The following is a 25,888-nucleotide window of genomic DNA, read 5'->3' on the forward strand; positions in this document are numbered from 1 at the left end:
AAGCAGCTTAGCCGCTTCGATAGCCTCTTCCGAATGACACGTGGCGGCAAAAGCTGCCGTCCGATTTTGAAGGGGCCAGATTTATACAGTCGACAGTCGGCGAACGCCTCTCATTTGATGCGTGAACGGGGGTCGATGTCAATGGTTTAATGCAGTGGTTCTCAAATGAAGGTCCACGGACCCTTTGGGGTCCGCGAAGCCAAGCCTCATCAGTAAAGCCTGGAAATAAAAGTCGTCTTTTCTCAGATTGAGAAGAAACGTTCGAATTTTCGGGAGCATTTCCTCGTGTATATGTCAACAAGAAAAGTTTACTTCACACTAGCCCTTAGTTATATCCATTTATTAAATCACTATCATAATTAACCTATACTTCCCCTTCCCCTCACCACAAACGGGGTCCTCCATCATCTCCGCTGATCAACAAGGGGTCCGCAAAACATCAATGGCTGAAAACCATTGGTTTAGTGATTCAGGGTGTCTAGCAAATTATTATTTTGAAATTTCCTGACTTTTTCAGGTTTTCCCTGATAATTTCAGGTGAAATTCCCTGACCATTAAGAGGATCATTTTGCACGGGCTTAATCCAACTTAGACATTCCAAAATATTCGGGTTCCTCCAATCCTGATTAAACGAGCACTTTCTTGCCGCTGACATCGTCAGTGAAGAGGCCACTCCGGGAAACATGATGAAACCATGGCGCTCAACCACACATGTCAATAACCGAATGACAGCATGGCAACATGGCCGCCGGATGCACACTTTTGGATACTTTCGACTTGGATTGGATTGGAGTTTGCAACTTTGACATTTGTTACTAAATCTAGTAGCTCTAACTGGATTTAGCTTAGTGTTGATCCTCAATACAATCCAATCCTAGGCTTGGACTGGATTTGTCGGCTGTTCCCTTTGCATTGGGTAGCACACTCTACATCGGGTGAGCAGAGCTCGCGCTCTGCTCTAAGCAGAATTTGTTGCCTATTTTTCTGCCCCCCAGTTTTCAAGCCTTTGCTCAGGGCACTCGATGGCGTTTTGGGCTCATTTTCCCTCACTGGGCTCGCTTTTTGAGAATATCCCTGACAATTCCCTGATTTTTCCCGTTAATTAAGACTTCCCTGACAATTCCCGGTCACTAGACACCCTGTGATTGTTGCTATTCATATTTTGATAAGTCAGTTAAGTTTGTTTTGTGGAACATCGGACAGTGGGAAATTAATCTGCAGCAAGAAGTGCCTGATGTTTCGGCTGTAGATGACAATCTTTGCCAGTGGCAGTAGTAAAACCTCGTTAATTCAACCCCCGCTAATTTGGAAATTCGGATAATTTGAACTGCCGACCCAATCCCTCCAAATGTGTGTATTAGTCAATGGCACCAAATGCTCCTTAATTCGAAAGCGGTATGGAGCGCTATCGTTAATTCGGACAAATTCGGCAGGTGGCGCAAGCTACCGCCCGTTGCAAAGGGCATGACTGCTATCCATCCAAGGTGCACACATGGTTTTTTCGGTTTTTCCCATGATCCTTTGCTCTTCCGGTTCTCTGTGTCTCGCACCAGTTTTGCTCTAGAATGCCGTGCGTCAGCGCGCTAGTCTCCTGGCATGTCGTCGTCACATGCAGCAACTGCAGCAACCTCCATGGCGGTGCCGCCCGCGAAAGGGCAGAAGTACCAGGCCAAGAATTTAGCGATGAAAGTAGAAGTACTGAGGGCCTTGAAGGACGGTGTCTCTCGTCAACCAAGCGATGGAAAGATATGACGACAAGATAAGCCCTTTAGCCACATACGTGAAAAATGAGGCCGAGATCCTACAGCCTTTCGAGAGCGAGAAGTTCAAAGAGAAATGGAAGCGGTTGCGGAAAGCAGCGCACTTGAAACTAGAAGAGGATTCGCTGCGGTGGATCGTCAGCGCCTGGAATGTGAATCGTGGTGGAGCACCTGACCACGCTAAGGAAAGTTGTCGTCCAGAAAGCAGAAGGCAATAACCGATTTCTTCTCAAAATAAAGGTATGTCACAGGCAGGGTTTTCCCCAGAAATTTCTGAGGGGTGGACGTTACCCAGGGGAGGGGGGGGAAGGGGGGTGGCGTCGTTACATCTGACACGCCGAGTGCCCGCACTCTTTGTTTAAAGCAGTGTGGCAGTGGCGGCAGTCAGCGATGCAATAGCGAACGATAACGTGGGGGTGCGCGGACCTACTGCCTACGACGGTCTGCAGCCATGTGCGCAGGCAAAATGGCATCGTCATCCCGCGGCATAAAAAAAGATGTAGTGGTGGGCAGTCTGTTGGAGCGGTGGGCACTCAGTCGAAGCGGTGGGCGGCAAAGTCACTGCCGCTCACGGTGGGCAGAACCCTGGTCACAGGGAAACGTTTTCATGCAGTTTTCCTTGTCCTTTCGATATTTCGACTTTCAGATGATTGGGACAGTTTTGCCGGTCCCACGAGATCCAAATTAGTGGTTTTACTCTACTGGCTGTACGACCACTTTAAATTGCGTCAAGCAGTGGTGAGTACACAGATGTGCAAAAGTACAATTATCACTTAGAAAAAAAACAGATAAGCGGCAATTGAGTTGATATGCCTGGATTTTTCAGTGCGAGCTTTCGCCCCCCATGCTAAGTGTTGCGCGGCATCAGTGGACTCAGCCACCGTCCCCCCTTTTGATAAGTCAATTGTCGACGTACAAAACCTCGTTTCTCATGTCGACCATACTACTGTAAGCCGCCCTCGTATATAACCCGCACACCCCACTTTGAAATGCAAGTCTGAAAAAAAAATTATGAAGGTGCTTAAAATAAAAGCTTCACAAGTCACCGAGGGCCTAGTCCCACAAAGTGCTACAAGAGGGCGCTCGCTAGTTCTTGCCATTCCCCGCACATTATCGTCCCCATCGTTGTGCGACACAACACTTCCGCTGCTTCTGTCTTCCGTTTTTCACGACGACTCGCCAGCATAATTTTGTCTTTGTTATCTGGTGTGCGGTTTGGAAGCAGATGCACTGCTTGTGGAGTTTCATGGGATACAGTAGTGGATGAGTAAACAAGAATTTTTTTTTTTTATTATTATTGTTTCTTAAGTCTGACCGGTGTATGACCTGCACCCAAGTGGAACTAAAAAAGAAAGAAGTGTGGCTTATACACGAGTATATATAGTATATTTGGCGCTATACCGTTTCCTAAAACACCTCAAATGTCACGCGGGTATGTGAATATGCAATAGCACAAATTCGGTTGCATGTTATAGATTTTTCGAGCTCAAATACAACAATTAAGTTACCTGTACTACGAAGAATTTTGCGGGTACCACGGATTCCGTTACAAAGGCGTTTGACTGTAAACGCTTTGTGCACTCCAGAAATGCAGAGACCCATCGACAGAGCAAAACAATATCCTCCAAGATTCCTGACACCGCATCGAAAGCTCAAGAAATAGCCTTGAACCGTAACCAACTGTGCCCGCTCGGCATCGGGCAACAGAATGGCGGTGCCCACAAAACAACAAAGAATCGGAGCGTTGGCACTCTCAGCGTAGCTTCCTTAGTGGCTCTAGTCCCGCGCAGAGGTTCGTTCGGTCCAGGCGTGGGAAAAACGGCCGGACGACGAGGCAAGGGGTGCACCCACCTCGGAGGAGGCCTTGGCCTTCTTCTTGGGGGCGGAGTCCTCGGCGCCACCGTTCACTTTGGAGAGGCTCCGCTTCTTGTCCTCTTTCTTGCCCTCCTTCTTGCGTTTCTCCTCAAACTCGGCAATCAGCTCAGGGCAGTCCAGGTTCTCCTGGGGCTCCCACGTGTTCTCGGCGCTGGAAGGGAGGGGCGGTCAGCTCGCCGGGCCACCGCTCACTAAGCCAACCCCTCTCCAACAATCGTACAAGGGCAGAGACGTCAAACTTTCAACCTCTTCAAACTCTCGATAATGTGTCCGGCATCGCCAGTCACGAAACACATGACGTAATAGTTTATTACCACATTACTAGTTTCCGTTTTGGTTGCCGGGATCTCGAGCAGACTAGGGCGGGTGAAGGGCAAAGAAGCCGACGGCAAATGCCCCTCAAAGGGATACGTATCACTCCGCCAGCCAATCGCTTCTCATTTTCGCGACGCCACGGCTCGAGAAAGGATCCATTTCAAGTTGGTAACAAGTGCGGTTCGAGCTTTTTACCTGCTCGGGATTACGACATAGTCGTGTCTGCTTTTGTCCGTGGTGGTTAGTGCGTGACAGTGCGAGGGTCCGACGGTCAGGTCGCCATTGGGCCTAGCAACACCAAGAGCATGGTCTTTGTCGGTACTGATGGCGTCTATTCATGAATTTGCTACTCGTCTCGACTCGTGTTAGGTCGCCAAACCGCAGCGGTACAAACTTTTTTTTTTGCAGTGGTTTTTATGAGTTAACATGAATGCTTCGGTCACCGACGTGCTGCCTCGCCGGACTCCACCTGCTTCTCTTCTGCTTTTTAGTAACTAAAGGATGCTTCAAAATGACGTCTTCAAGTAGTATTAATTCAACGGTAAAACGTGGTGCCCTTGCCAAATATTATCGTTGCGATCGGTTGCTCGGTAAATCAGGAAAGCGACGATTGTCTCGTCTTACTACAGTCTCGTACGAAGGCACCTTCTGTGAAAGTTACTATCGTGTTCTGCTGTAACCCAAGACGACACAAGCTAGAGCAGGATGGCACCAGCTCGCAACGATGCCGTCCCGCCCAATCAGCAGCGAGCCTTGCGCCTGGAAATAACGTTGCCGATGTTGCCACGTCGAGCAGCAGCGACGCACAATTTTCTCGAAAGCCAAGGATGCATTACGTCTGTCGGCGAAGCACGTCCTAGGTTCTAAAAGAGATGCTGAACCGAAATCTGCATTCCCCAAAACATGCGGCAAAAGCGTGCAACGGGATGCTACAAACACCAAAACATCACTCATACAGCGATATCTCAAACAGATGACCGTATTAAAAAAAAAGAAAAAAAAGAGGCGCATTTGGCAGGAATGTTGACGTCGTGTTTCTCCGAGGAAGAGAGGGAACGGCCTCGCGTCTTCTCCACCTCGCGGCCTTGAGGGAGCAAAGCGAAGAGAGGAGGAAACTAGGTATCTTGACGTCACGCGCCTCGTCGGCCTGGTTCAATCTCGACTTCTTTTTTCAAAAATACGGCCGTCCATTTGAGATGTCGCCTTACGAGTAGTGTTGTAGGGATTGTAGCGTCCCGCCCACATCTCCAGCATTGTTTTTTTGAAATCCAAATTTCGGTTCACTATCCCTTTAAAGGGAGACTTCGGTCAATTACACAAAAAAATTGGTTTAATGGTTGATTATACGTGTTGAGGTATAGGGTGTTGCAACTCAAGAAGGTAGGGCGAGGGAAAGGAAGGCTGGGGAGGAGGAAGCAGACAGAATGCTGAAGAGAGGAGGAGGGTCCTCTCCAACATTCCATCTGCTTCCTCCTCCCCCTTCCTTTCCCTCGCCCAACCTTTTTGAGTTGCAACACCCTATAGTAATGAACCGGTCTATACCATTTCATAAAAAAAAAAGTGCATTTTTCGTGCCACCTTCATTTAATGTTCACCACAAACTGAAACCTCGCCTGTGGAAGACAACATTGCTTCTGTGTCGTCAGCTGCGTCCTCTAACCACGTGGTACAAATCGTGACGTCACATACCAGACGGCCGGGTGCAAGTGTCGTCTGCTACGATCGGTACACTGCTACACCCAATGCCGCCTGTGCTACCGTGTCCGCAGCTTGTTTTAGTGTGAAAAGGGACAACTTTTCCCCAGTCATTGTTTTGAAAACATTAGTAGAAAGTGAAGTTCAGTAAACCACACATAGACATGTTGCGACGGACTTTTAGAAGTATGCTGAGGGCAACGTTGCCATTTGGCTCCTTTCGCAAGCAATGGACGCTGCCGGCGATGATGTATGCTCGCGCTAGAGCACACAAGCGTTCCGCAAATCATGCGACCAATGATGAGCCAGAGCTATATGTGAAGAGAGTGGTCATTTACTGGCAAGGATTTCGCAAAAATAAGGGCATATCATTGGCCGAAATTGTTTCAATCGACAGCTCTTGTGACCAACCACTAGTCATGAATATTCCCCTAGTGGAGGTAATGAGCTCAACTTATATCTTCCAATCACAATTTGTAGCTAAGGATGTTTTCAACTATTTCATTTCAGCACGCTAGAGTTTAAGTTTGCGACTCTACGTAACTGCAACGGCAACGCATGTGACACTGTCGTCCCGGCGACATTCTTCTTTTGATTGCAGTCGCAGCCACGACCGAGCGGCCAATGAAAACAGTGGACACTGCTCTGCCGGAATTTCGGCCCTAACCATGAACCCCGTGTTTGCAGTTTCACCTCTTGTTTTAGGAAACATTTCTCATCAGTGCCACCCTTTCTGGCTCATTAAACAGACTTAGCTTGTTCAAACTCCCCATTTCCATCAACCTATTACAATTATCCATTCATGTACTTTCAGCCCCATCCAGAAACAAAAAATAACTGGCACCGCACCATGCGGCTCTTTCAAGGTCATCTCAGATACTTTTACTTTGCAAGATCATCCTGGGGAAAGACGCAGCGCTGGCGGCGGCGCTGCCTTTGCCGCTCCAACCCGGCTCCTCCCACTGACCAAACCTCTCTCTCTATATATATGGCCCTGCAATGAATGTGGTTGCTTGAAAATGTAAAAACAAACAAACAAATCTTGCTGAGCACCCTAAGCATGACAGAGGTAGTGCAGGCTGTGCTGACATGGTGGTATTGACTGCGCTGTTGGCTACGCACCGCTAGGATTAGCAGATTTTGGTAATATCGGGAACCTGTATTTGTATTTTGGGCCTTAAAATACAAGTATCTCAGTATTTGTATTCCCAAAAACTTTTTGGAGTATCTCCGCCCAGCCCTGAACTGGAGTTGCCCTTTAACTTGTGACAAACTAGAGGGAGTGAAACTATGGGCCAAAAAAATTGTGCCACGGAACATGCATGCTTTAGGTTTTAGATTGAGAGCAGACGACAAGGTCACCGCTGTGTCTGTCAGGTCGTCCCGCAGACCCTGCCCCAACAATTGAAACTGCCAAGTGCAAAGCGACCGCATATTTTACGTTGCCATCGCATTATGTAAAGTAAAAAAATGCAACCCAAAATTGACATTTTTATTTCTTCAAGGTACGAAGTTAAAATGATTGCCCATTGCACAAATACTAACGGCACATATGCACAAATTTCGACTACTCTATGTGGCACATGCACTTTGATCAGTCAACACACGGATACTACGGCGCTCGCATCCATGGGCTATCTGCCAAAATCCCGAAGGGCTGCACGTGAAGCGTGCAATGAACTGTGGAAAACAAACAGTACGCTCCTCCTTGCTCCAGCAGCATCTACCACGCAACACTAGAGAAAGTCGCTCACCTACATTGGATCCAACAGCCGTTTCTGTACCAACGAGCCTTCACTATTTAACCATATTAGTCTTTCCAGAGGGGTCTCATTTTGTTTTCTTTATAGCATATAAAAACTGAAATTGTCATCAAGATGAAAAAACGGTCAAAGCTGGATGTACTATAAATTCCTATGCATCACGCATTGCTTTAAAAAACACACACACATACTTCTCCGTGACTCGAATTCCGGCTTTAGGTTTTGCAATGGAAACAGCGTATTTTAATTTATATGTTTTGTGAACATACTCTTAACTCATGATTCGTGGCAATATTTTGGAAAATTCAGATTGATTCTGTTATTCTTGTGCTTGGGAATAATGTTAAAGCAATTAATCATCTAAATACCTCCAAACCCATTAAAAGGCATGCAGTTCATTATTTTACAAGACAATTATCCGAGCAAGAAAAGGTAGCAAGAACACACAAATATCAGCACTGATTTTTCATCAAATGCAATATTCTATGTTACCTCTAAAGGGTATAAAAAGTTCTGTATTTAAGAGACACTGCACTCTCCAAAATATCTTGAACTGCCTGGATCGGAGACGTATGTCACAAAACAAATTTTCCACGAATAGCTTCTTTAGCGGAATAATTACACTCCGAGACACATCTTGAATTATGAAAGAAGATAAAATTAACACCTATACCGAGAAATTAAATAAAGAAATTAGTTTTGGTTTCGTTCCAGAATTAAGACGTTCCTCCTGGAGTAAACATTAACCTAAACACCGTTTTATTTTTCAGAATAAGAAGGTGACCTGCGGTCACAACACCCCAGCTTCCTCGTATAAGCAGGAACAATTTGTGTCGCTCAATGAAGCCAGCCAAGTAGACAGGCTCAGCAACTGGTATACTGGCACACATCTCTGACCCTCACAAAAAACCGCCATTCTGGAAAATGACTGGCACCACCTATAGACAGTTGGAGTCACGAATAACACATCAGAGCAAAGTTTATTTGCAGACAAAGCTGTCACTGTGCGACTAGGACGCAACACAATTAGCGCAAACAAACAATTGCCACTTTTCTTTCCGTAGATGTGAAAGGCTGTTATTAGAACCATTAGCACGGAGGAAAAAGACCATCCCGGGACCTTAGCGGTACAATACAGCGCTCACCAATAATAACAAGAAGAGAAAAAAGCGGCAAAGGTATGTATAGGTCCAGAAGCTTCCGGTGGGACTCACTCTGGATAGCCCTTCCACTTGAGGAAGTACTCAACGCGGCCGTGGCGCATCCGCTTGTCCAGGATCTTCTCCACCATGTACTCCTCCGAGCCAGAGGAGTCCCCGCCGCCGGGAGACTTGGACTTGCCGGACATGTCCTGAAACAAAGGGGCCGTTGGAGCGTCGTGCCACGCTCAATAATGAGCACCGCAATGGTATGGTGCCCGGGCATGTCTTGGACCAGAGAGATACTCTAGAGCAGGGGTGGCCAAGCTGACCCGGCCTAAGAGCCGCAAACAAAACCCCAAAACTTCCAAGAGCTGCGGGGAGGGGGGAAGGGAGGGGGGGGGGGGGGGATGGACAAACTTTTGTTTCGAGCAATGAACGCAACTCAAACTACTTTCAATCTATCCGATTCAAAAGCAGTCCAAATGCACGTAAGGAACCAGTGGCCACAAGGCTACCAAACCACAATTCTTTCGATTTAAACTGTGTTTCATTTCTCTTTCTTTTTTTGATGGGGGGGGGGGGGGGGGGGGGGGGGGGTGCGGGGGGCAGGGAGCCCCGAGCCGCAAGCTTGGCGACCCCTGCTCTAGGGTATGCTTGGAAATACAAATACTATATATGTGGCAAAGACAGGTTTACTACGGCTGATCGAACGCCATTTCATCAAGCACGTTTTATTGAAGCTCGGTTTAGAGAAGGCGGAGCTTCAATTTAGAGAAGCTGTGTATCAAAAATGAACGCTGTTTAAAAAGGCTTCCCTGCTCCTCGCGTGTATCACTGGGGCGCGTATATATAAATATAAATACGAGAAGTATTTGTAAAATATTATAGCGATACATTTGCGTCATAATACTGCCCACCACTGCACCAAATGCCTTTTCACTTCCGGTGCGCGCAACCAGCCACGTTGACGAACGGCGACCACATTAATTTGCACGTAGATGCTTAGCTTTTGGCGTCGTTTCCATTGTTGGTGAAACGCTCAAGCACGGCGAGTCGCTCCATTTACGACAGATCTCGGTAAGTATGACCGGGGACGTATTTGGGCCACGCAATCCCATGCATCCTCCGCCTTTTTTCATTTCGGGGTCGCACCGGCTGCGACCACCCGGGTCATTTTGGTCGCTGAGGGGTCAACTTCTCTACCGCCGGCTCGTCTCGAGTCCAAATAAAAGGCGAAAAGTTTAAAAACTGGGCGCCACTCTCTTTTGTGTTAACTACTCTGACTTGGGCAGTCAATCACGACGCAGAAGAATTGGAGCGAGCTGGGAAACACTATTCCCGTGCGTGGGGAGAGGGTGAAAGTTGGTCAACATGGTGTCCGGCGAAATTTTAAACCAGGAACGTGTAACGCGAAACCACCTCCTACTGCCTGTGCATCGAAAGTGGTCACGAATTGGCAAGAGCTGACGTCACGGGAGCCAGCATGTTATGTTGTCGGACGTCGTTATAGTGGCTGGTTGCAGAACTTTCGGCGAAAACCACGAGTGAGCACGAGCCACAGCACGACAGTTGCATGCCTTATCCACCTCTGTTGCACCATTGCCATCAGGATCGTAACAGGCAACAGCATTACACCTTTTCAACGTCGCGAGGCGGAAATCGAGAGACCACGTTCGAGGACACACTAAATACACCAAACGGAGACTGGATCGAGGCACCTCGTGAAACTGACAACTAGACCGCGACGGCGCATTAACCGGATTGGACGACATCCGACTCCAATGGGTCCTGGGCGAGGGGCTAGCACTCCCGTTCTGAGATCGAAACGTGGGCTTCTAGACGCGAAACTGACCCAGTCAGGATGGTAATGATAAAGCAGATTGAAAACTCAACCCCGATGTTTTGGCGACAAAGCAATAACTTCCTAGCGTTCAGAGGTTTAGGGTCGTCGGCCTGAGTTACCCTTTGGAACAAAGACGCAACATGTGAGCATTTAGGCCAAAAGGTGCAAAAGCCTAACCAATGTAAAAAGCAAACTCCCTGCAGAGATAAGCCTCTGCAATGCCACCAGACATTTAACCTTTCCACTTCCATGCTAGGGTATACTCGTTACACGATTTTTGTTTTCTCTCTGCCACTCCCGGCTCAACTTGGGCTCGCATAATTTTTTTTACTCTGTGCCGCAACAGCTACCATTAACTCTTTCGATTTACCAGCATCAGCCTACACCGATGCAGAAAAGTGTGGGACAGTCTCCTTCCAGCATGTGTTCAAAGACAGGCCGCACTCATAAATCGGATACGAAGGTGTGGAGCTAGTGCAGTTAAAGCAAAATCAAGCAGACACAAAGCAAGCCTACTTGTGGGCGTTCCTCAGGCAGGGGAGGGTGGCCACCGCAGCTCATTAGCAAATAACGAATGAAGGCGGCAATGCGGCACGTGTCAGCGCAAACCTCGTTCGGCAGGTCCCAGCGACGAATGCAGCGTTTTGTTTTATGGTACTACCCTTTGGCGGGACATAGGAAATATCTGTTGAGGTGACAGCTGTCTCTGTCTGTCTCCATTCCAAAATGGCGTACCTATGCGGTGTGACCTCACACCTCATGGCAGAGATGAAGAAATATTTATGCTCCAACGATTATGAAAACAAGCAGGTCAGATGAAAAAAAAAAAAAAAAAGGAAGACGTCCAACCAAGCCCTAATTGGGACTATGCTTCGATGCCTACTGGGCTCTTCTGGGCACTGCTCCTCAACTGCCGATGGCAGTTGAGGAGCAGTGCTTCTGTTTTCATCTTTTTTTATGACTGTAAAGGACAACGAAAACTAAAACACTGCCTCAACGGCCATCGCCACAGTCACCCTCGAAAGAAGGAGCCGAGTAGGCATCGAAACATAGGGTTTCAAAGTAAGGCTTGGTTGGATGTCTCCCATTTTTTTATTATTCCGCCCAACCAGACTGATCTCAGTCAAATGTTCACGCTCAAGCAAATTAGAGTTCCGGATCAAAATGATGGCTAGTCGTTGCTGCAAGAAAAGAATGTTTAAAAAGAGCAGCCTCAGCATGCGAGGTGGCACTTTGCGTAGTGCCATACAAGAAATAATGTCCAGGTTGGAGGCACGCACGTTCAAGGCATCAACTAACACCAGACGTGCGTGCACATGAATATACTAAAACCGAAATTCACGTTTGGGAAGTGAAAAAAAAAAAAAAAAATTACGCAAGGTGCGTGTTTTAGAGTCCCACATACAAAAGGGAAAATCCTCCTTGCCATTTCCCCCTCTCCCACTGCTACCTTGACAGGGTAGGGGGGACACTTCTGTTGCTGCATTTAGGGGGTGGATACACCTGGATAAGATCCTGGCTTTTTTAGCCCAAGATGCATCAACGAAGAGTCCCCCACCATATAGTAGTGGGAGAGGGGGAAACAGGAAAGGTGGCAAGGAGGATTTTCTCCCCTGTGGAAAAGCTTCTTGTAGGTCCGGCTTTAGGAAAAAATTCCTGGCAATCGAGTAATTAAGGTACATATACGATAAAATAACAATGTTTGCACAAACTGCATACTTCAAGAGAACTACTGCTAAATTACCCAAGCATCAAGAAGAATGCTGGGGATGTAGGTCTAGATACTGCATGTTCTGGCATCCGCAGCAGTAACTGTTCTAAAGCAAAAGTCTGAAACAGATGGCACCTTGCATGCACTTTCATAAATGCACTATTTTGTTCATTTACCAAATTTTTATCTGGGAAAGGCAAGCACACTCCTACACACAATCCCAGCATTCTCACCGATGCTTGGTTAATTTAGCAATAGGTCCATTACCCTGGTATACTGCTTATTGAAAGATAATAACGCAAGGCAATAAAAGTTTTAGACGTTTGCACTGCAGCATGCATAAAATGCATGCATTTTTTATTAGGAGTTCTATATTTCTATACACCAACTCATGTTTACAAACAAACCGGAGCGCCCCTAGCGGACGCCACCGGAACGCCCCTAGCGGACGCCACCGGAGCGCCCCTAGCAGACGCCACCGTTGCCGCGCAAGCGCAAGTGTGGGCAAGAAGCTCGCCATCGCCCATAAACAAACCATTGAAATGCAATGTTGTCGGCGTCGGTGTAAGTCCCCCTGCCCTTTTTCGCGTTCGAATTGTAGATTCTACATCCTTATGGCAATGTCTGATTACTTAAGCGGGCTCAGCGAAATTACTGAGGCTCGTTACACCACAAAGTGAGGTTTTGCACAAGTTCTAAAATGAGGCACACTTTGGCAGGTTCACCTGCTTCATCCTTGCTGAATCAATGTACTTTTTCCCATCCGTCCAAAGAAGAAGGGCTCGCTCGATTGCGGGGATGTTTTCAATCCAGCAATGGGCAACAAACTTCAGGGGAAATATTGTTTGGCCAGTCACTGCAGAGAAGTCTTCTCGCCTTGCTGGGGAATCTTGAAATAGTGCTTCACAATTGACAAGAGAGTGTCCACTTCCGATTCGCTGGCTCTTGCATCCACCCTCTAAGCACTGTGTACAACGTGTACTGTGTACAATCCAGACACTGCACCCGATAGTTCTGTGCTACTGCAGGCCCCCGAAGAGCTTCAAGTTCACATTCGGTCCGTCCATGGACACTTGGAACAATCTTTGCCAAAGGTAATTGCTCCAGTGCACTCAGGAGTTTCTCTGGGATGTCATCTGCTGTTGCGTGACCCATGTATACGGACGTGTAGTACCTTGTGGCCACCCGTTGTGATGAGTCCCAGTGTCTGACATGAACGTCCATTTGCTTCTGACACAAGTAATCATTTACGGACATGTCAAACAGGATGACGTAATAATTGCAGTTCTAAATGTCCCGTTGCATGAATGATAAAAAAAAAATGGCCCAAGGCCCATGGCACACCACATACGCCTCTCACCAGCCGAAAGCCTTCACAACTTCACACTCCAAGAACATCCTCTTGAACAGGTTGTTTGTTTCCGAGGGCGAGTTGTATGAGTAGTGAGACATAATCCCCTTCAACATCCACAAAATGTCTGCATCCGTCAGTCCGACAATTGTGTTGGGACCGCGGGGAGTGATCGGCCACTCAAGCACGGCGTCATGTAGTTCCTCATGGACCTAGCTGCTGCTGCCGTCTTTATGTTCCCACCTGCTCTGCACTCTTAATTTTGCTTTTTAGTACGAACTTGCCCACTGACGAGATGTCAAATGTCTTCCCTCAAGGTCTGCATATTGTCTGATCCAAGCTTGCTGAGTCCAGCGCAACTCAGTGTCTGTAACTCGGCCACGACCGCTAAAAGCTGCACTAAAACAGCATCGCGCGCAACTACGTCCACCATCATACCTGCCAACCTAGCAACATAAAAATTCGGGAGACCGCCACGCGGGGGGGGGGGGGGGGGGGGGGGGAAACAAGAAGGGGGTTGAAAAATTTTTTTTTTAGTTTGACAAGAAACCCTGTGAAGAGGCACTCTGCGCGAATCACACTGCCTTCGCAGTTGTTTTGAAATAAACTGCCAGTGGTGCCCTGCCCTTCTACGGCACGAGCATGGTTCTGATGCTTTCGTGAAGCATGTGTATCTAGATGTCAAGCTTGCCGCCGTGCGAAGCGATCACACATCACAGGCGCACATGGTACAGAATTCATACTTGTCAGCTTTCCATGAAGCGACAAAGCACGGAAACTCAGTCGCGTATGGTCTTAGCAATACTTGCAAGTACTTCTTGGCTTTTGAAAGTGCCATCGATCATTCCAACAGATCAGTGGTTCCAACTAAACTCGGGGAAACACGAAGAGTAGTTCGGCGTTCAGCACCTCACTCGACGACCTGACAAAGCCAACTGAAGCATAGCGCACCCATGGTCATATAAACCGTGTTCCAAAATGCGCTCTAACTTCAGGAGTAGAGGTTTCATACCTTGGCGTTTGAAAATCTACCCTCGTTTTACGCTACTGCTCCGAGTTGTCACTTGGTAACCCGCCGGAGTAACCTAAACCTACTCTCGAGTAACTTGCAATGACATACGCGTGATGATTACAGCAATAAGGCGTCATAAAAAAGAAATATGGCGGACATTTTTCGGGAGATCTGAGGTCGCGTCCGAACAATCGGGAGATGTGATCGAAATTCGGGAGGCTCCCGGAAAATTCCGGAGAGTTGGCAGGTATGCAATATGTGTAGCGCAAAACAGACGAACAAGCAAACAGTATAGAGAGAACAAGGCGAACGAAGGGCAAGATTGCAAGAGCGAGACCGCTTGCAGAACCACTGTGACTGCAACCATTGTGCCCAGGCGCTTAACATGCATCCGCTAAATGTGCCTAAATTTGCAACATAAAAAAACTTCCCTAACGAAATTTCTAAATTTATTTTAACATACATGTAAAAAGAAAAATTATATTTTACTATTATAAAAAACTTAATTCTTGCAAAAAACAAAACAAAACAAAAAACTGACTGTCATTCAGAAATTCAAGAGCTTTCAAGCACTGCTAAAAATTCCATGACTTTTCAAGGTCTGGAAAATGCCGTTTTCAAAATCAAGGGTTTACAAGGACCCGTGCGAACCCTGTAACAATTCAAAATGTTATAAAAAAAAAAATGGCCCGACATTTATAATCAAATCAAGCTTGAACCGACTGCAATTTTCACTTCAGAAATGCAGCAGCGAGAAATGCACCCGCTAAAACCTCACCCGTGATTCGTTGCCACTTCACCAGAGCACCCCAGGATTGGAGTGCTATATCCTGAATATAAAGATTTCCTTCTGCCTTTAAATTGTCAGTTTTTAAAGGAAAATGTTTGTTACATAACCTGTGATCTGAGAATGTTTTACAACATTAACCAAATGGATCGATGGCTGTTTGAAGGGATTGCATAAATCGATGTGCGAACATATTGAGCTAAGTTTTTTTATTAATTGAGGTGGTCTAAGAATGTGCATTAAAGGGGCCCTGCAATCATATTTAAGCGTATACACCAACTCATGTTTACAAACAAACCGGAGCGCCCCTAGCGGACGCCACCGGCGGCGCCGCGCATGCGCGGTGGATGGTGGGCAAGAAGCCCGCCGTCGCCCATAAACAAACCATTGAATTGCGTTGTTGTCGGCGTCGGCGGGAGTCCCCGTGCTCTTTTTCGCGTTGGAATTGTTGATTCTACGTCCTCCTAACAATGTGCGACTACTTGAGCGGCTTCAGCAAAACTAACGAGGCCAAACTTTGCGTGAATAATGTGACGTGCGGCGATTCATTTCACGTGGACGCCGCAGAAGGGGCGCTAAAGCCTGACTCCCACGATGAAATTCTGCTCGCTATTTTCAGTCGCGACGTCGCTCGGGATGCAAAAGCGTGGACAGTAGCTGAGGTGGTAAACGTCGATACTGAAAACCGCAAGTAGAATCGGGCATTACAAGTCGGTGAGGGCCACAAAGTTTGGTCTACGGGCCGCTTTTGTTTCAACGAGCAGACGACAAAAAACAGACAAGTATGAAAGAGCAGACGAAAGTTCGAACGATCAGGCGGCCGTGTGAATTTGAAGACGCACTGAACCTGTGGGTGGTCCGGACAACTTGGCGGTTTTCTCTCGTTCATGTTGGAACAAAGCAAATACATCTTGCGACCACAAAGTGTTGCCCGCACACGCAATCGTGGTTTTACAGCGTCCGGTTTGCCCTTTTCACGGCTACTATTCACGTTCTCGGACGAACGGAGGGGGCAAAAACACATGAAAACTGATCTTCAAACCTTTCCAGACTCTCTTCGTACAGCCCCCGTCGCAGCATTTTGACGAGAAGGCAGGTTTTTGTCTCGTTTCTTCCAAAAGAACACAGGAACGCATGTCTGGCACGGCGACTTCTGCCCACCGCCCCAGACCGGAAGTGCGTCCGGCGCGCCACCACCGCGGCGTGACGTAGGAGAGTTGAGTTCGTGTATACCTTTTCTGTGGTTTCCACGTCTCTTAGGGTTCGGGCAAGCCAGCGGGCACGGAGAGAGTAACTAAATATCAATGCGTCATATTTTAACAGGACGACGCGGAAACCTCCTCCACCGACGAGGGCGACCCGCGGTACTGAAAGCGCGCAAAATGTGACGTCTTTGGTCCTGGGCTTACTACTGGTCAGAGCCGCTAAAAGCCTCTTTGTAGTCGAAATGCAAAATATAAGTGGCGCGAATCGTTTCAATTACTTATAAAAGTAGTTTTTGTTCAGTATATTAGATCGGAAAAGAAACGAATGCAGTTTATAAAGTGCGGAAACAAGAAATGACTCGCCGACATACCCGCCACCAAGCGGTGGAAAAGGCGGCGCATTATAGAAAGGAGTAGTGGGATCAGGCGCCGACACGGAAAGGTCCCGGATGTATGCGGCAGCGCTGTGGTCGTATGGACAGGAGGATCCGACCGGCTCCGAGAAGCTTTGTCTTGCGGTTTGGCAGTTTCACGGTATAGCAGCGCGAAGCGGCTCTTAATCTGAACTGATCTTTACCCCGTGTTTGCTGTCGTTTGTGGCCAATGAAGTGTCATGCCGAATTAGTGTTTAATCGCGCAACAAATGCAAGGAGAGACGCTTTGGCAGCCCGCTGCATACAGCCTATCCAGAACATGCTTTAGTGGCGCCCTCTCGCACCGTCGACAAGCAGTGCAGCAGCCGTGAGCGCTCGCTGAGCTCACTATCCCTCCTCTAGTTTACGGCCACTCAAGCAACCAAGGACGTCATGAGGGAGGTTATTTTGTAATTGTAAATTTTGTAATTTTAATTTGCCTATAACTTTTAAAATAAAGCGAATTTTGAGAAAAGAAAAGTTTCACTAAGTTACTACGTTCAGTGCGCTCAGGTTCAGTGCTAATTAAAAACCAGTAAAAAAGTCCTCTCAGGAGGTTCTCCACAGGTTTTTTTCATTGTCTCCGATTTGCTTGAAATTTTGCTAAACTAACCAACAAACATTGCTAAAATAGTATCCCAAATATTAGGTCAAAATAGTGTTTTTTTCGCGAAGTTATTGAATTTACAGTTTTGGTCTTCACCATGTTTTTCAAACTGAAAGTCTCTACTGGCAACAACAACAAAGTGACGTCAGTGGAAGGCATGGGTTAAATTTTTGGACTACAGAAGTTGTTCCCGACGGATTTGAAGCAGTTTCATGGTGTCAAATGAGTGCTTTGGAAGCTCGCTCCCGTATCCGCGCTCCAGCACGGAACAAATGATTGGCATGTTCTATTTTTAGACTACTTGCTTGACTGGCAAGCCTGCCTGCCAGTGACGTCACAGCACTGAAAAGTGCGCAAATATTTGAATGTTGGTTTTTGCACCATATTCATTTGCCGATTTCACAATACCTATTATGAATTTCGCGATACTAAATAGCATACCGGAAAGGCTAAGGCCGGGGAGCCAGAAAATATAGTTAGTTGAGGTAGCTCGAAAAATCGGTCGAGTACCCCTTTAAGAGTGTAAAAATTTCACTAAACAGCATCATCTAATGAAAAGAATTTGTTTGCTGCAACGGCTGATAGATGGCGGCACGAAAGATTGCAGGCAGCCGCGACAAGGATTTCCTTCGACCTTGGCAGTAGCAAACGACATTTCTGAACCAGAAGCAAAGAACTTTTTTTTTTCTTTTTGCATAATTGTCAATGCACGCTACATGCTGTCGTCTGCTTTGCACTGTGTGGTTGTTACTGCGTCTCTTTTCTTGTCTCCCAACCTTCACCTGTGCTGTTTTGGGATGTCATTTTCATGATGCACATAGCTCCTAACAACGAGTGAAGCTTGCTTCATTACGGGGAGTGCCAAAAAACGAATGGGATCTGCCAACGTTTTCGAGTGGAGATTCGGTGGCGACCTCCAGGCTCCCCTACAATTCTAAGCCGGGCAAGGCACGCCTAATCGAGGAGGGGAGCCTCCAGAACAAGCCTTCGACAAGAGCGGTGTCATCTTCGAAGCAGACGCTAAATAATCCAGTATTCGGTGCCTTCCCTGCCGACCCTTACCTGTTGACGCAGAAAGCCCTGCCGACATCTATCTGCTGTTGCGCCAATCAAACGTCTTTGGTTAGCACACGGCCGCAGTCAATACATGCCTTGCACCTACGTCACATGATGACGTCGAACACCGGTATCTAGCATGCTGGCGGTTGACTTGACAGCCCTCCGCAGCGAGAGCAATGGTAAACTGCACCGCACTCGGCTGTACCAATTACCCTGTATCCCGAAGATTGTCCGATCGTTTCGCCGGCATGCCCCGCGAGACAGAGTCGCCGTCAAGTGGAAAGTATGAGTGGCAGAAAAGGGACGCGGCCGCAGATTATCCAGTTTGCGGGACGCATTTCATAGCGGCGAACGACGGCACTTTTCTACCGTTGTTTACGTTCGCGCACACCTTTACATTGGCTTTTGCTTGTTCGTGATGTATATGGCCTTCGTTACATAATGCCGTTTCCATGCTTCAAGCGCACCTTCGGGCCTCCCGGCCGCATCTGGGTGAGCGTCGTGCCGCGAGCTCGGCCAGACGGCGATCGGTCGGCGGCAGCCCCCGTGTGCAAGCTCGCCATGCCGCCGGGTCATCGGGCTGTGCTGTCCGCGAGCCGGTAACCTTTCCAAGGACGAAAGTATGCAGGCGAGCCGGTTGGGAAACATCATAGTATAAAACCTGAGACAATGAGGGTTGCCTCGTTTGTTATTTGATTTATCCTTGTCTCAGGGTTAAGATTATGACGGTAACATTGCGTTGTTTACCAGTATTTCACAAAATCGTAACAATTTTTCCATAAGCGACTCCTAGAGCCGCTCGTCAAATTTTGAAGCGCTCAAATAAGCTTTTTTCTTTTTTTGGCGACACGGCAGCCCTTCCCGTCAAAACTTCATTGGCGGCATTTCGAAACTTTCTGCTCGTAGCGCAATCGCACCCCCCCAATGCCGAAAACTTCCGCACATACTGGATAAACGTCATCATTGTAAGCTCAGCACATCTTTCTAAGTTCACGATACCTTTGTTGAAAATATGGTGCATGTTAGCGCATGCCCGGGCCGTTAGCGGCATCCTACGCCTTGGTAAGCGCATCCGCGCGGTGTGAAGTCAACCACCAGTATAGTGCGGGGCCCCGTACTTCCCTAGTGTGACGTCACTTGCACGGTATGTATAGGGATTTCAAGTTCATTTCAAATTTTTTGGTCAGGTTTGTTCAGTGAAATTCTTATACCCTTTATGCACGTTCTCCGGTCATCCCTATGAAAAATCTTAGCTCTATAAGTCCAGAAATTGACTTATGCAGGCTCGTCAAAAAGACATCATTCCCTTTGAGGCACCCTGTAGAATGCCTAGAAAGCTCGACGAGTCATTGAGTGGTGAGAACCACGCCGCAACCTCCTAAGCACTCAAAATTAAGTTCTCCACTGGTACAGTTGACAATGGTGCACAGTGGCGCGCGACAAAAAAAAAATCACACAAGATACGCATTTCACATAAAGCTCAATTCCCAGCACGTAGATGTGGCTGCCCGTGTTCCCCCACGTTGTTGTTTTCGGCTCTTGGAAGGGGCTTGCAATGGCATCTGTCACGCTGCCACACGCAGTACCAGCCAAGCCCATGGGACGAGTTCCGATCAAACGTAAGCAAATTAAAAAAGAAGAAAAACTGCCTAAAATAATTTTGAGGCAAAGTTCGAGATATCCATAAAATCCCTCCCTTCTTTGTTAGTAGCAGAGCCCAGACCTTGGAAGTAACCAACGCCCTCCCCGATTTCATGGCCAGTAAATTCTTTCTGAATGAATAATGGAAGTGGATCCCAAAAATATAGCTTTCAGAAGGTTCGAGTTTCAATCGGTTTTAACGCAATTTTTTGCATTAGGCCTAGCGTTTGACGCGCTTCTACGGAAGAGGTCGCCGCTCAGCAAGCGTTCACTTGCAACCTCGAGAGTTCGCGTCGAACATAGCGAAGTCGAGCAGTAAAATAAGCACGAACTCCGCTTCACTGGTTTTATGGTGGCCGTAATCGACATGTTTCATAAGATTAACAGCACCCGCCAGGACGGTTAAAAAGCAAAATACAAAAAGTTGGGAAGTTAACATCGGAGAGCTCGGCATTACGTTATGAAGGAGCGCTGGATTTGACCGGGGTCTTACCACGTCTTAAATTGGAAGCTGGGGTACGAGTAAATTGAGTAGTAAGAGCTTTAATTAGAGACACAGAACGATAAACCCACTTACAATTCAGTCGTGCTTCCTTCGGCGGGAAAAATGCTATACAGTACTGCTTCGCAGAAACTACAAAAACATGAATATTTAACTAAAACAAAAAAATAACAGTTGTGCTAAAAAAAACTTAATTTATTTATTATTACTAATAAATTAATAATTTAATTAATTGAAATAGCTAAAGGTATGTCACGTGATCACGACTGCTGCGCTTGATTCTTCTCGCAGTCACCCGCTTGCTTCACTTCAGTCCCTTTGTTACTTGAACGGTCGGTGGTTGTAGACGCGCTTGTCTGCAAGGAAACATGGGAGCACAAGATGTAAGTTGTTTGTCGGCGAAACTTTCCGGTATTTAGGGATTAGTGCGTAGTGCTAAGCCCAGAAAATCTCGCCCTCCCTTTTTTTTTGGATTCAACGAGCTAGAAGAGTTTATTTTTGCCGGTCCCCTGGCCGGCACGCTTTACCCCAATGTCTCGATGGCATTGTAGTCGCCGGAGTCTTTTCCTAATATGTAACTAAATGCGTAAGAGCTGCCGAATACGACTGAGTTAACGCGCACCGAATGTAATTAAAATCTGCACAAACTGCGCATCTCGCTTCCCTAGTCCTAGTGCGCAGTGTTCGAATCGTCAAAATGGCGCCAGACGCTTGCGCGTGTACCGGCCATCGTTTGGTGTGATGTGCGTCATGCTGTTAAAAGGGCGTAGTTTCTTACCAAACATGTTCGCTTTTCCGGCTTCTACAGTATGAATTAGGACAAGCATTCTTTGCCTCTACATTTTTTTTTTTTAGGTTCCTAGAATGTGCAATTTTTGTGCCTCGCCATTAGGCTTAAAGTTGCTTGCGCAATCGGCGTATTTGTTAGATGATAGAAAGACAACTTTTTTTTACCCTACTACTTTTTGCTCTCGTTTTCCTAGAATAAGCACGCCGTTTACGCATTACGTGGCTGACCAAGATTGGGCTTCATGGCCCAGGACGTTATTCGAATTACCTCTGTAGCACTAACCTCGCCGGGTGAAGAGCCATTAAGGTCTAGCGACGTGGCGTCGTCCATGTTTGCCCTTTTATGGGAATATCCGTTGCGGCGGCGCGTGCCCATGTGATGTGCTGCCGCACTCTGCGAACCGCTCTCTACGACCGGCTCTTGTCCGAGTGAACTCGCTTTGAGCAATGCCGTGATAGAAGATTGCACTAGAGGGGTAACCATGCATTTTTTTCGTGGGACGGGTGGCTGAGGTGGCAGGTCTTTCCCTGGGGGGGGGGATTTTTTTTTTTTTTTTATGTACGCGTATATTATAGTCTGCTGTATTTCAGGAGGGGGGCGGGGGGAATTCTTTCTGGCTAAGCCACGGCGATATTAGCGGCAAGATGTTTTGGTAGCGCCCTCCTATGGTTTCCTCTCGTGACGTCCTTACCTTGCAAACAATAAGTTCGATGGTGTGTGTAATTAGCATGGTGGAAGCTTAAAATCATTGCGCTCTGAAACCAACACCTTCAAAATTACAACCTTTGCTGACGTCATAGTCAGTATTCGGCCAATCGTGGAAGGCCGACCACAGCGACTTTTAATCATGCACGTCGCCGATAGCCATCTGCGCAGCTACCAAGATGGGTGGTTCTGCGCGGCAGAGCAACCAGACCGGAGTGTGAATGTCAACGTGCCAGAGTCAAGTGTTGTGCAATGCCAACTGGCGAAAATTAGATGTGTGTTATTTCGTCGAGGCGCAAACATTTCTCAGGCATGAAGCACCGCTTGAATCTAGTCTACTTGGAGTTTTGTATGAACAACGTGGAAAACTTTTTTTCTTAATGTGAAAACTGCTATAGGTCTCAAGTTTTCAAGGTGTTACTGCCTAGTTTCTCGTCCAGTCCTGCCACGTTAGCTGTATTTAGAGCATGTTGCAGGTTGTCAAGTAGAGGAGTCTATTGTCGTTTGAGCTATAAGAAGGGTTGTAGGGATCGTATGAGTGAGACTCATTGCCGTGCCAAAGGTTATTGGTAATTGGATGCGAGCTGTGCTAGTGAAATGGTGCAGCCAGTCGAGACTGCGTGCAAGCCGGTGGGTTCCTGTGAGGGTTCCGACGGTGTGTGTGGTCTCTGCAGGGAGAGAGTGAGCCGGAGCAGTTCCGCAAGCTGTTCATTGGCGGCCTGGACTACAAGACGACTGAGGATAGCCTCAAGGGCCACTTTGAGCAGTGGGGGGAGGTGGTCGACTGCGTGGTGATGCGGGACCCCTCCACCAAGAAGTCTCGGGGCTTCGGTTTCATCACATTTCGCCGGGCACAGATGGTGGATGACGCACAGGCGGCCAGACCCCACAAGGCAAGTGGGGTACCTCTTTCCAGGAAAGGGTGTAGATGGTTTCAGGAAGGCTGAGAGATCGGAGCATCCCGTGGCTCGTTGACACCAGTCTTTATGTGACCGTTCCGTACAAATGACAAAGAATGTTGCATGAACCCAATTCTCACCATTTCTACCTCGATACCCTCTTCTATTAATATGGCCACCACATATTGACAAAAAAACCTTAGGGTATGGGTGGATGCTAGGGGTGTTTTGGACGCCACATGGTTCGTGACCAGTACTTGTCACGTCTGCTGGTGCTTGGAGCAGCACCTTTGTTTTCGATTGGGGGATCTTAAATAAGAGGGCCGATGGGGGCTGTGTGTGCAGGTGGACGGACGGGAGGTGGAGCCCAAGCGGGCAGTGCCCCGTGAGGAGGCCGGGCGTCCGGAGGCTCAGGCCACGGTCAAGAAAGTGTTTGTTGGGGGCCTGAAGGACGACGTGGACGAGTCGGACCTGCGCGACTACTTCGCCCAATTTGGCAACATCCTGTCGGTCAACCTGGTCACCGAGAAGGAGACCGGCCGCAAGAGGGGCTTTGCCTTTGTTGAGTACGACGACTACGACCCCGTGGACAAGATTGTCCGTGAGTGTCCTGGAGTGGAACATGGTTTTGTATCTCGTTCGTACGAAGGGCCTCTATAGGAAATTAATGGTGTTTTTCTCGAGTTTTTGCTTTGAAGCAGTGTAGGATAACTTCTAGTTAATATTTTGAGAGCGAAGGTAGTTTTCGAATTGCGCCTAATTCCTAACGTGTTGCGGCCAATTTCTCTAAATATCATCTTTTGGGGCTGTGTGATAAGGAACCAGTCTTCTGCGTAGGACAACCTAATTGCTGGGGGGGGCATTGTGTGGACCTGGAGTGTTCCCTTACCGAGGCTGCCTGGTGGTACTTGCAGTGAAGCGTCATCACATGCTGAAGGGCAAGCGGACAGAGGTGAAGAAGGCCCTCTCGAAGCAGGAGATGGAGAACCTGAAGAAAGACAAGCGGCCGTCGTTCCGCGGTGGCGGAGGCCGAGGCGGCAGAGACTGGGAAGGAGGCTACGGTGGTGGCGGCTACGGATCCGGTGGCGGCGGCTACGGAGGCGGTGGCTACGGATCCGGGGGAGGGGGCTATGGCGGAGGAGGAAACTGGAACCAAGGTGGCGGTGGTTACGGCGGAGATGGCTACGGCTCCGGTTTTAACCAAGGTGGCTGGGGAGGAGGCGGAGGAGACTTTGGCTCCGGTTATGGAAACAGCTACGGGGGCGGACCCATGCGCGGAGGCCCTGGTGGATACAACCAGCGTGGCTCTGGGCCTTACGGTGAGTCTGTGGGTTAAGGTTGCCACTCCACTGCCTGTTGGAGATGAGCTAGGACTGGGTTTGCTTACGGCTTGCCTCATTTAATATTTGCCAAGCTATGCGGATGGTTACTCTTCCAATTGGCAGTGAAAGTGAGGTAAAATTATACCCTCGTTTGGCTTGGTTACTGTTCCAATTGTTAGTGGAGGAGAGGTAAAATTAAATCTTAGTTTGTTTTTGGATAGCCATACCCTTTGGGCTTCCTGCCAGTAGCTTTGGCACCATTGGCAGGGCTACTGGTATGGGGGAGGGGGGTTAATTAGGTTTGTTAGCTTAGAGCTTTTGGAACTAAAACCCAGATTGTGCATTAATTAAAAGATTGCCAGTGCCGCTATTGTGCACACTATATTGCGACGAGCAGTTTTGCATTCTGGCAGGAGCAGTGCCTGAGCGAAATGGACTTCTCTCGCAGGCAACGGGAGCTCAGGCGGCGGCTACCGGAGATAAGCGGCCATGCAGCAGCACATTGGGGGTGAGTGCCTGGTGGGAGGCCTTGCCTGGGCCAGTGTGTTGAGTGCCATTTTTCCGCCTGCAGGGCAGCCAGACAGGTTGAGGTGCAGAACAGGGCAGGGACGCCAGGGCTAGGCAGCTGAGGCTTGGCTAGGCCGTTGGAGCTAGCTAGGCACTGGTTTCCCCGCACTGCTCGGGCGCATCGGCCAGGAAGGAAGGACAGACTAGCCGTGCCGGCTGCTTCCCACGAAGGCTGCCCCCAGCCCCTCATACGCCACAGCATTTCTTAACAAACGCCTCATTGTCATGTATACACCTTTGTCCTCTCACTATGGAAGCGCCTCCCCCATCTCCTCGTGGCCAGTCGCTATGTCGAGGCACCTCTTAGATGTACCGCGAGTGATCGTCTGGGTAAATAAAGTGCGTTCAGGATGTCCTCCGTGGCAAAGGCGTTGTCAGTTACTGTCGGCAGTGCCGGGGCAGCCTTGCGGGCTCCCCGCGTCGGCGGCGGCAGCAGTCAAGACGTATCGAGGACGTATGCTAGGCCAGAGGAAGGCCTCGGGCAGGCGCATCTCTATGCCAGGTAATGTCGGGTCTGCAGATCCAAGTGCCTGGGACCCCAGGTTGGGACCCCAGTCTGGCCGGCCCCCCTTCTCTTAGGGCAGTGTCAGGCTGATGGGGGCCGCACAGGAGAGCAGGCTTGTGTAGCTTCGTGTGGGCAGGCAGATGGCCCCACTGTAGGTAAGCAACAGGTCACTCAGCTACTCTTGTCTCGTGTGGGCAGAGATGAGGGGGGTGCATGCTCGTCTTTGGGCCTGGCTCTTGGGTTTCCTTTGGAGGCTGGGGGACGGTGGAGTGGCCCTGTGTCTGGTGCTCCCCCATTTGAATTCCCAAGGTCTGTGGCAATATTCAATTGCAGTCTCATTGGCCACCTGTATCCGATTTTTTTGTTGCATTGCTGTACCCTAGAACTGGTGGCTCCTCATGTCAGCTTGGGCGACATGC

At 48.3% G+C, this 25,888-nt stretch overlaps 2 protein-coding genes across 3 annotated transcripts in view; one reads left to right on the forward strand and one right to left on the reverse strand.

Annotated features, from left to right (window-relative positions):
* LOC115319117 (chromobox protein homolog 1) overlaps positions 1-21,032 on the reverse strand; it is a 32,201-nt gene extending 11,169 nt beyond the window's left edge. The window contains exons 1-3 of one of the 2 annotated variants that reach the window (XM_040208334.3): positions 20,757-21,032; positions 8,623-8,759; positions 3,612-3,786 (exon numbers count right to left, since the gene is read on the reverse strand). In XM_040208334.3, coding sequence (XP_040064268.1) covers positions 3,612-3,786; positions 8,623-8,756 — 309 coding nt within the window. In that variant the 5' untranslated portion in view covers positions 8,757-8,759; positions 20,757-21,032. Of the gene's footprint in view, positions 1-3,611; positions 3,787-8,622; positions 8,760-20,672 lie in introns of both variants that reach the window. The other variant, XM_040208335.2, reaches the window with a different exon arrangement.
* LOC8036798 (heterogeneous nuclear ribonucleoprotein A1, A2/B1 homolog) lies at positions 20,957-25,319 on the forward strand. The gene is made up of 6 exons (XM_029978911.4): positions 20,957-21,064; positions 22,851-23,069; positions 23,421-23,676; positions 23,990-24,394; positions 24,846-24,905; positions 24,969-25,319. The coding sequence occupies exons 1-5, from the start codon at positions 21,050-21,052 to the stop codon at positions 24,878-24,880; spliced, it is 930 nt and encodes a 309-aa protein (XP_029834771.1). The 5' UTR covers positions 20,957-21,049; the 3' UTR covers positions 24,881-24,905; positions 24,969-25,319.
* The last annotated feature ends 569 nt before the right edge of the window (positions 25,320-25,888 follow it).

The sequence above is a fragment of the Ixodes scapularis genome, unplaced genomic scaffold (assembly GCF_016920785.2).
Source record: "Ixodes scapularis isolate PalLabHiFi unplaced genomic scaffold, ASM1692078v2 PGA_scaffold0__279_contigs__length_252992795, whole genome shotgun sequence".
Classification (NCBI taxonomy): domain Eukaryota; kingdom Metazoa; phylum Arthropoda; class Arachnida; order Ixodida; family Ixodidae; genus Ixodes; species Ixodes scapularis.

Coding starts and splice junctions, on each gene's coding strand:
- LOC8036798 (XM_029978911.4), top strand. Junction 23,070..23,420: donor AGGCGGCCAGACCCCACAAG/GCAAGTGGGGTA, acceptor CTGTGTGTGCAG/GTGGACGGACGGGAGGTGGA. Junction 24,395..24,845: donor GCGTGGCTCTGGGCCTTACG/GTGAGTCTGTGG, acceptor CTTCTCTCGCAG/GCAACGGGAGCTCAGGCGGC.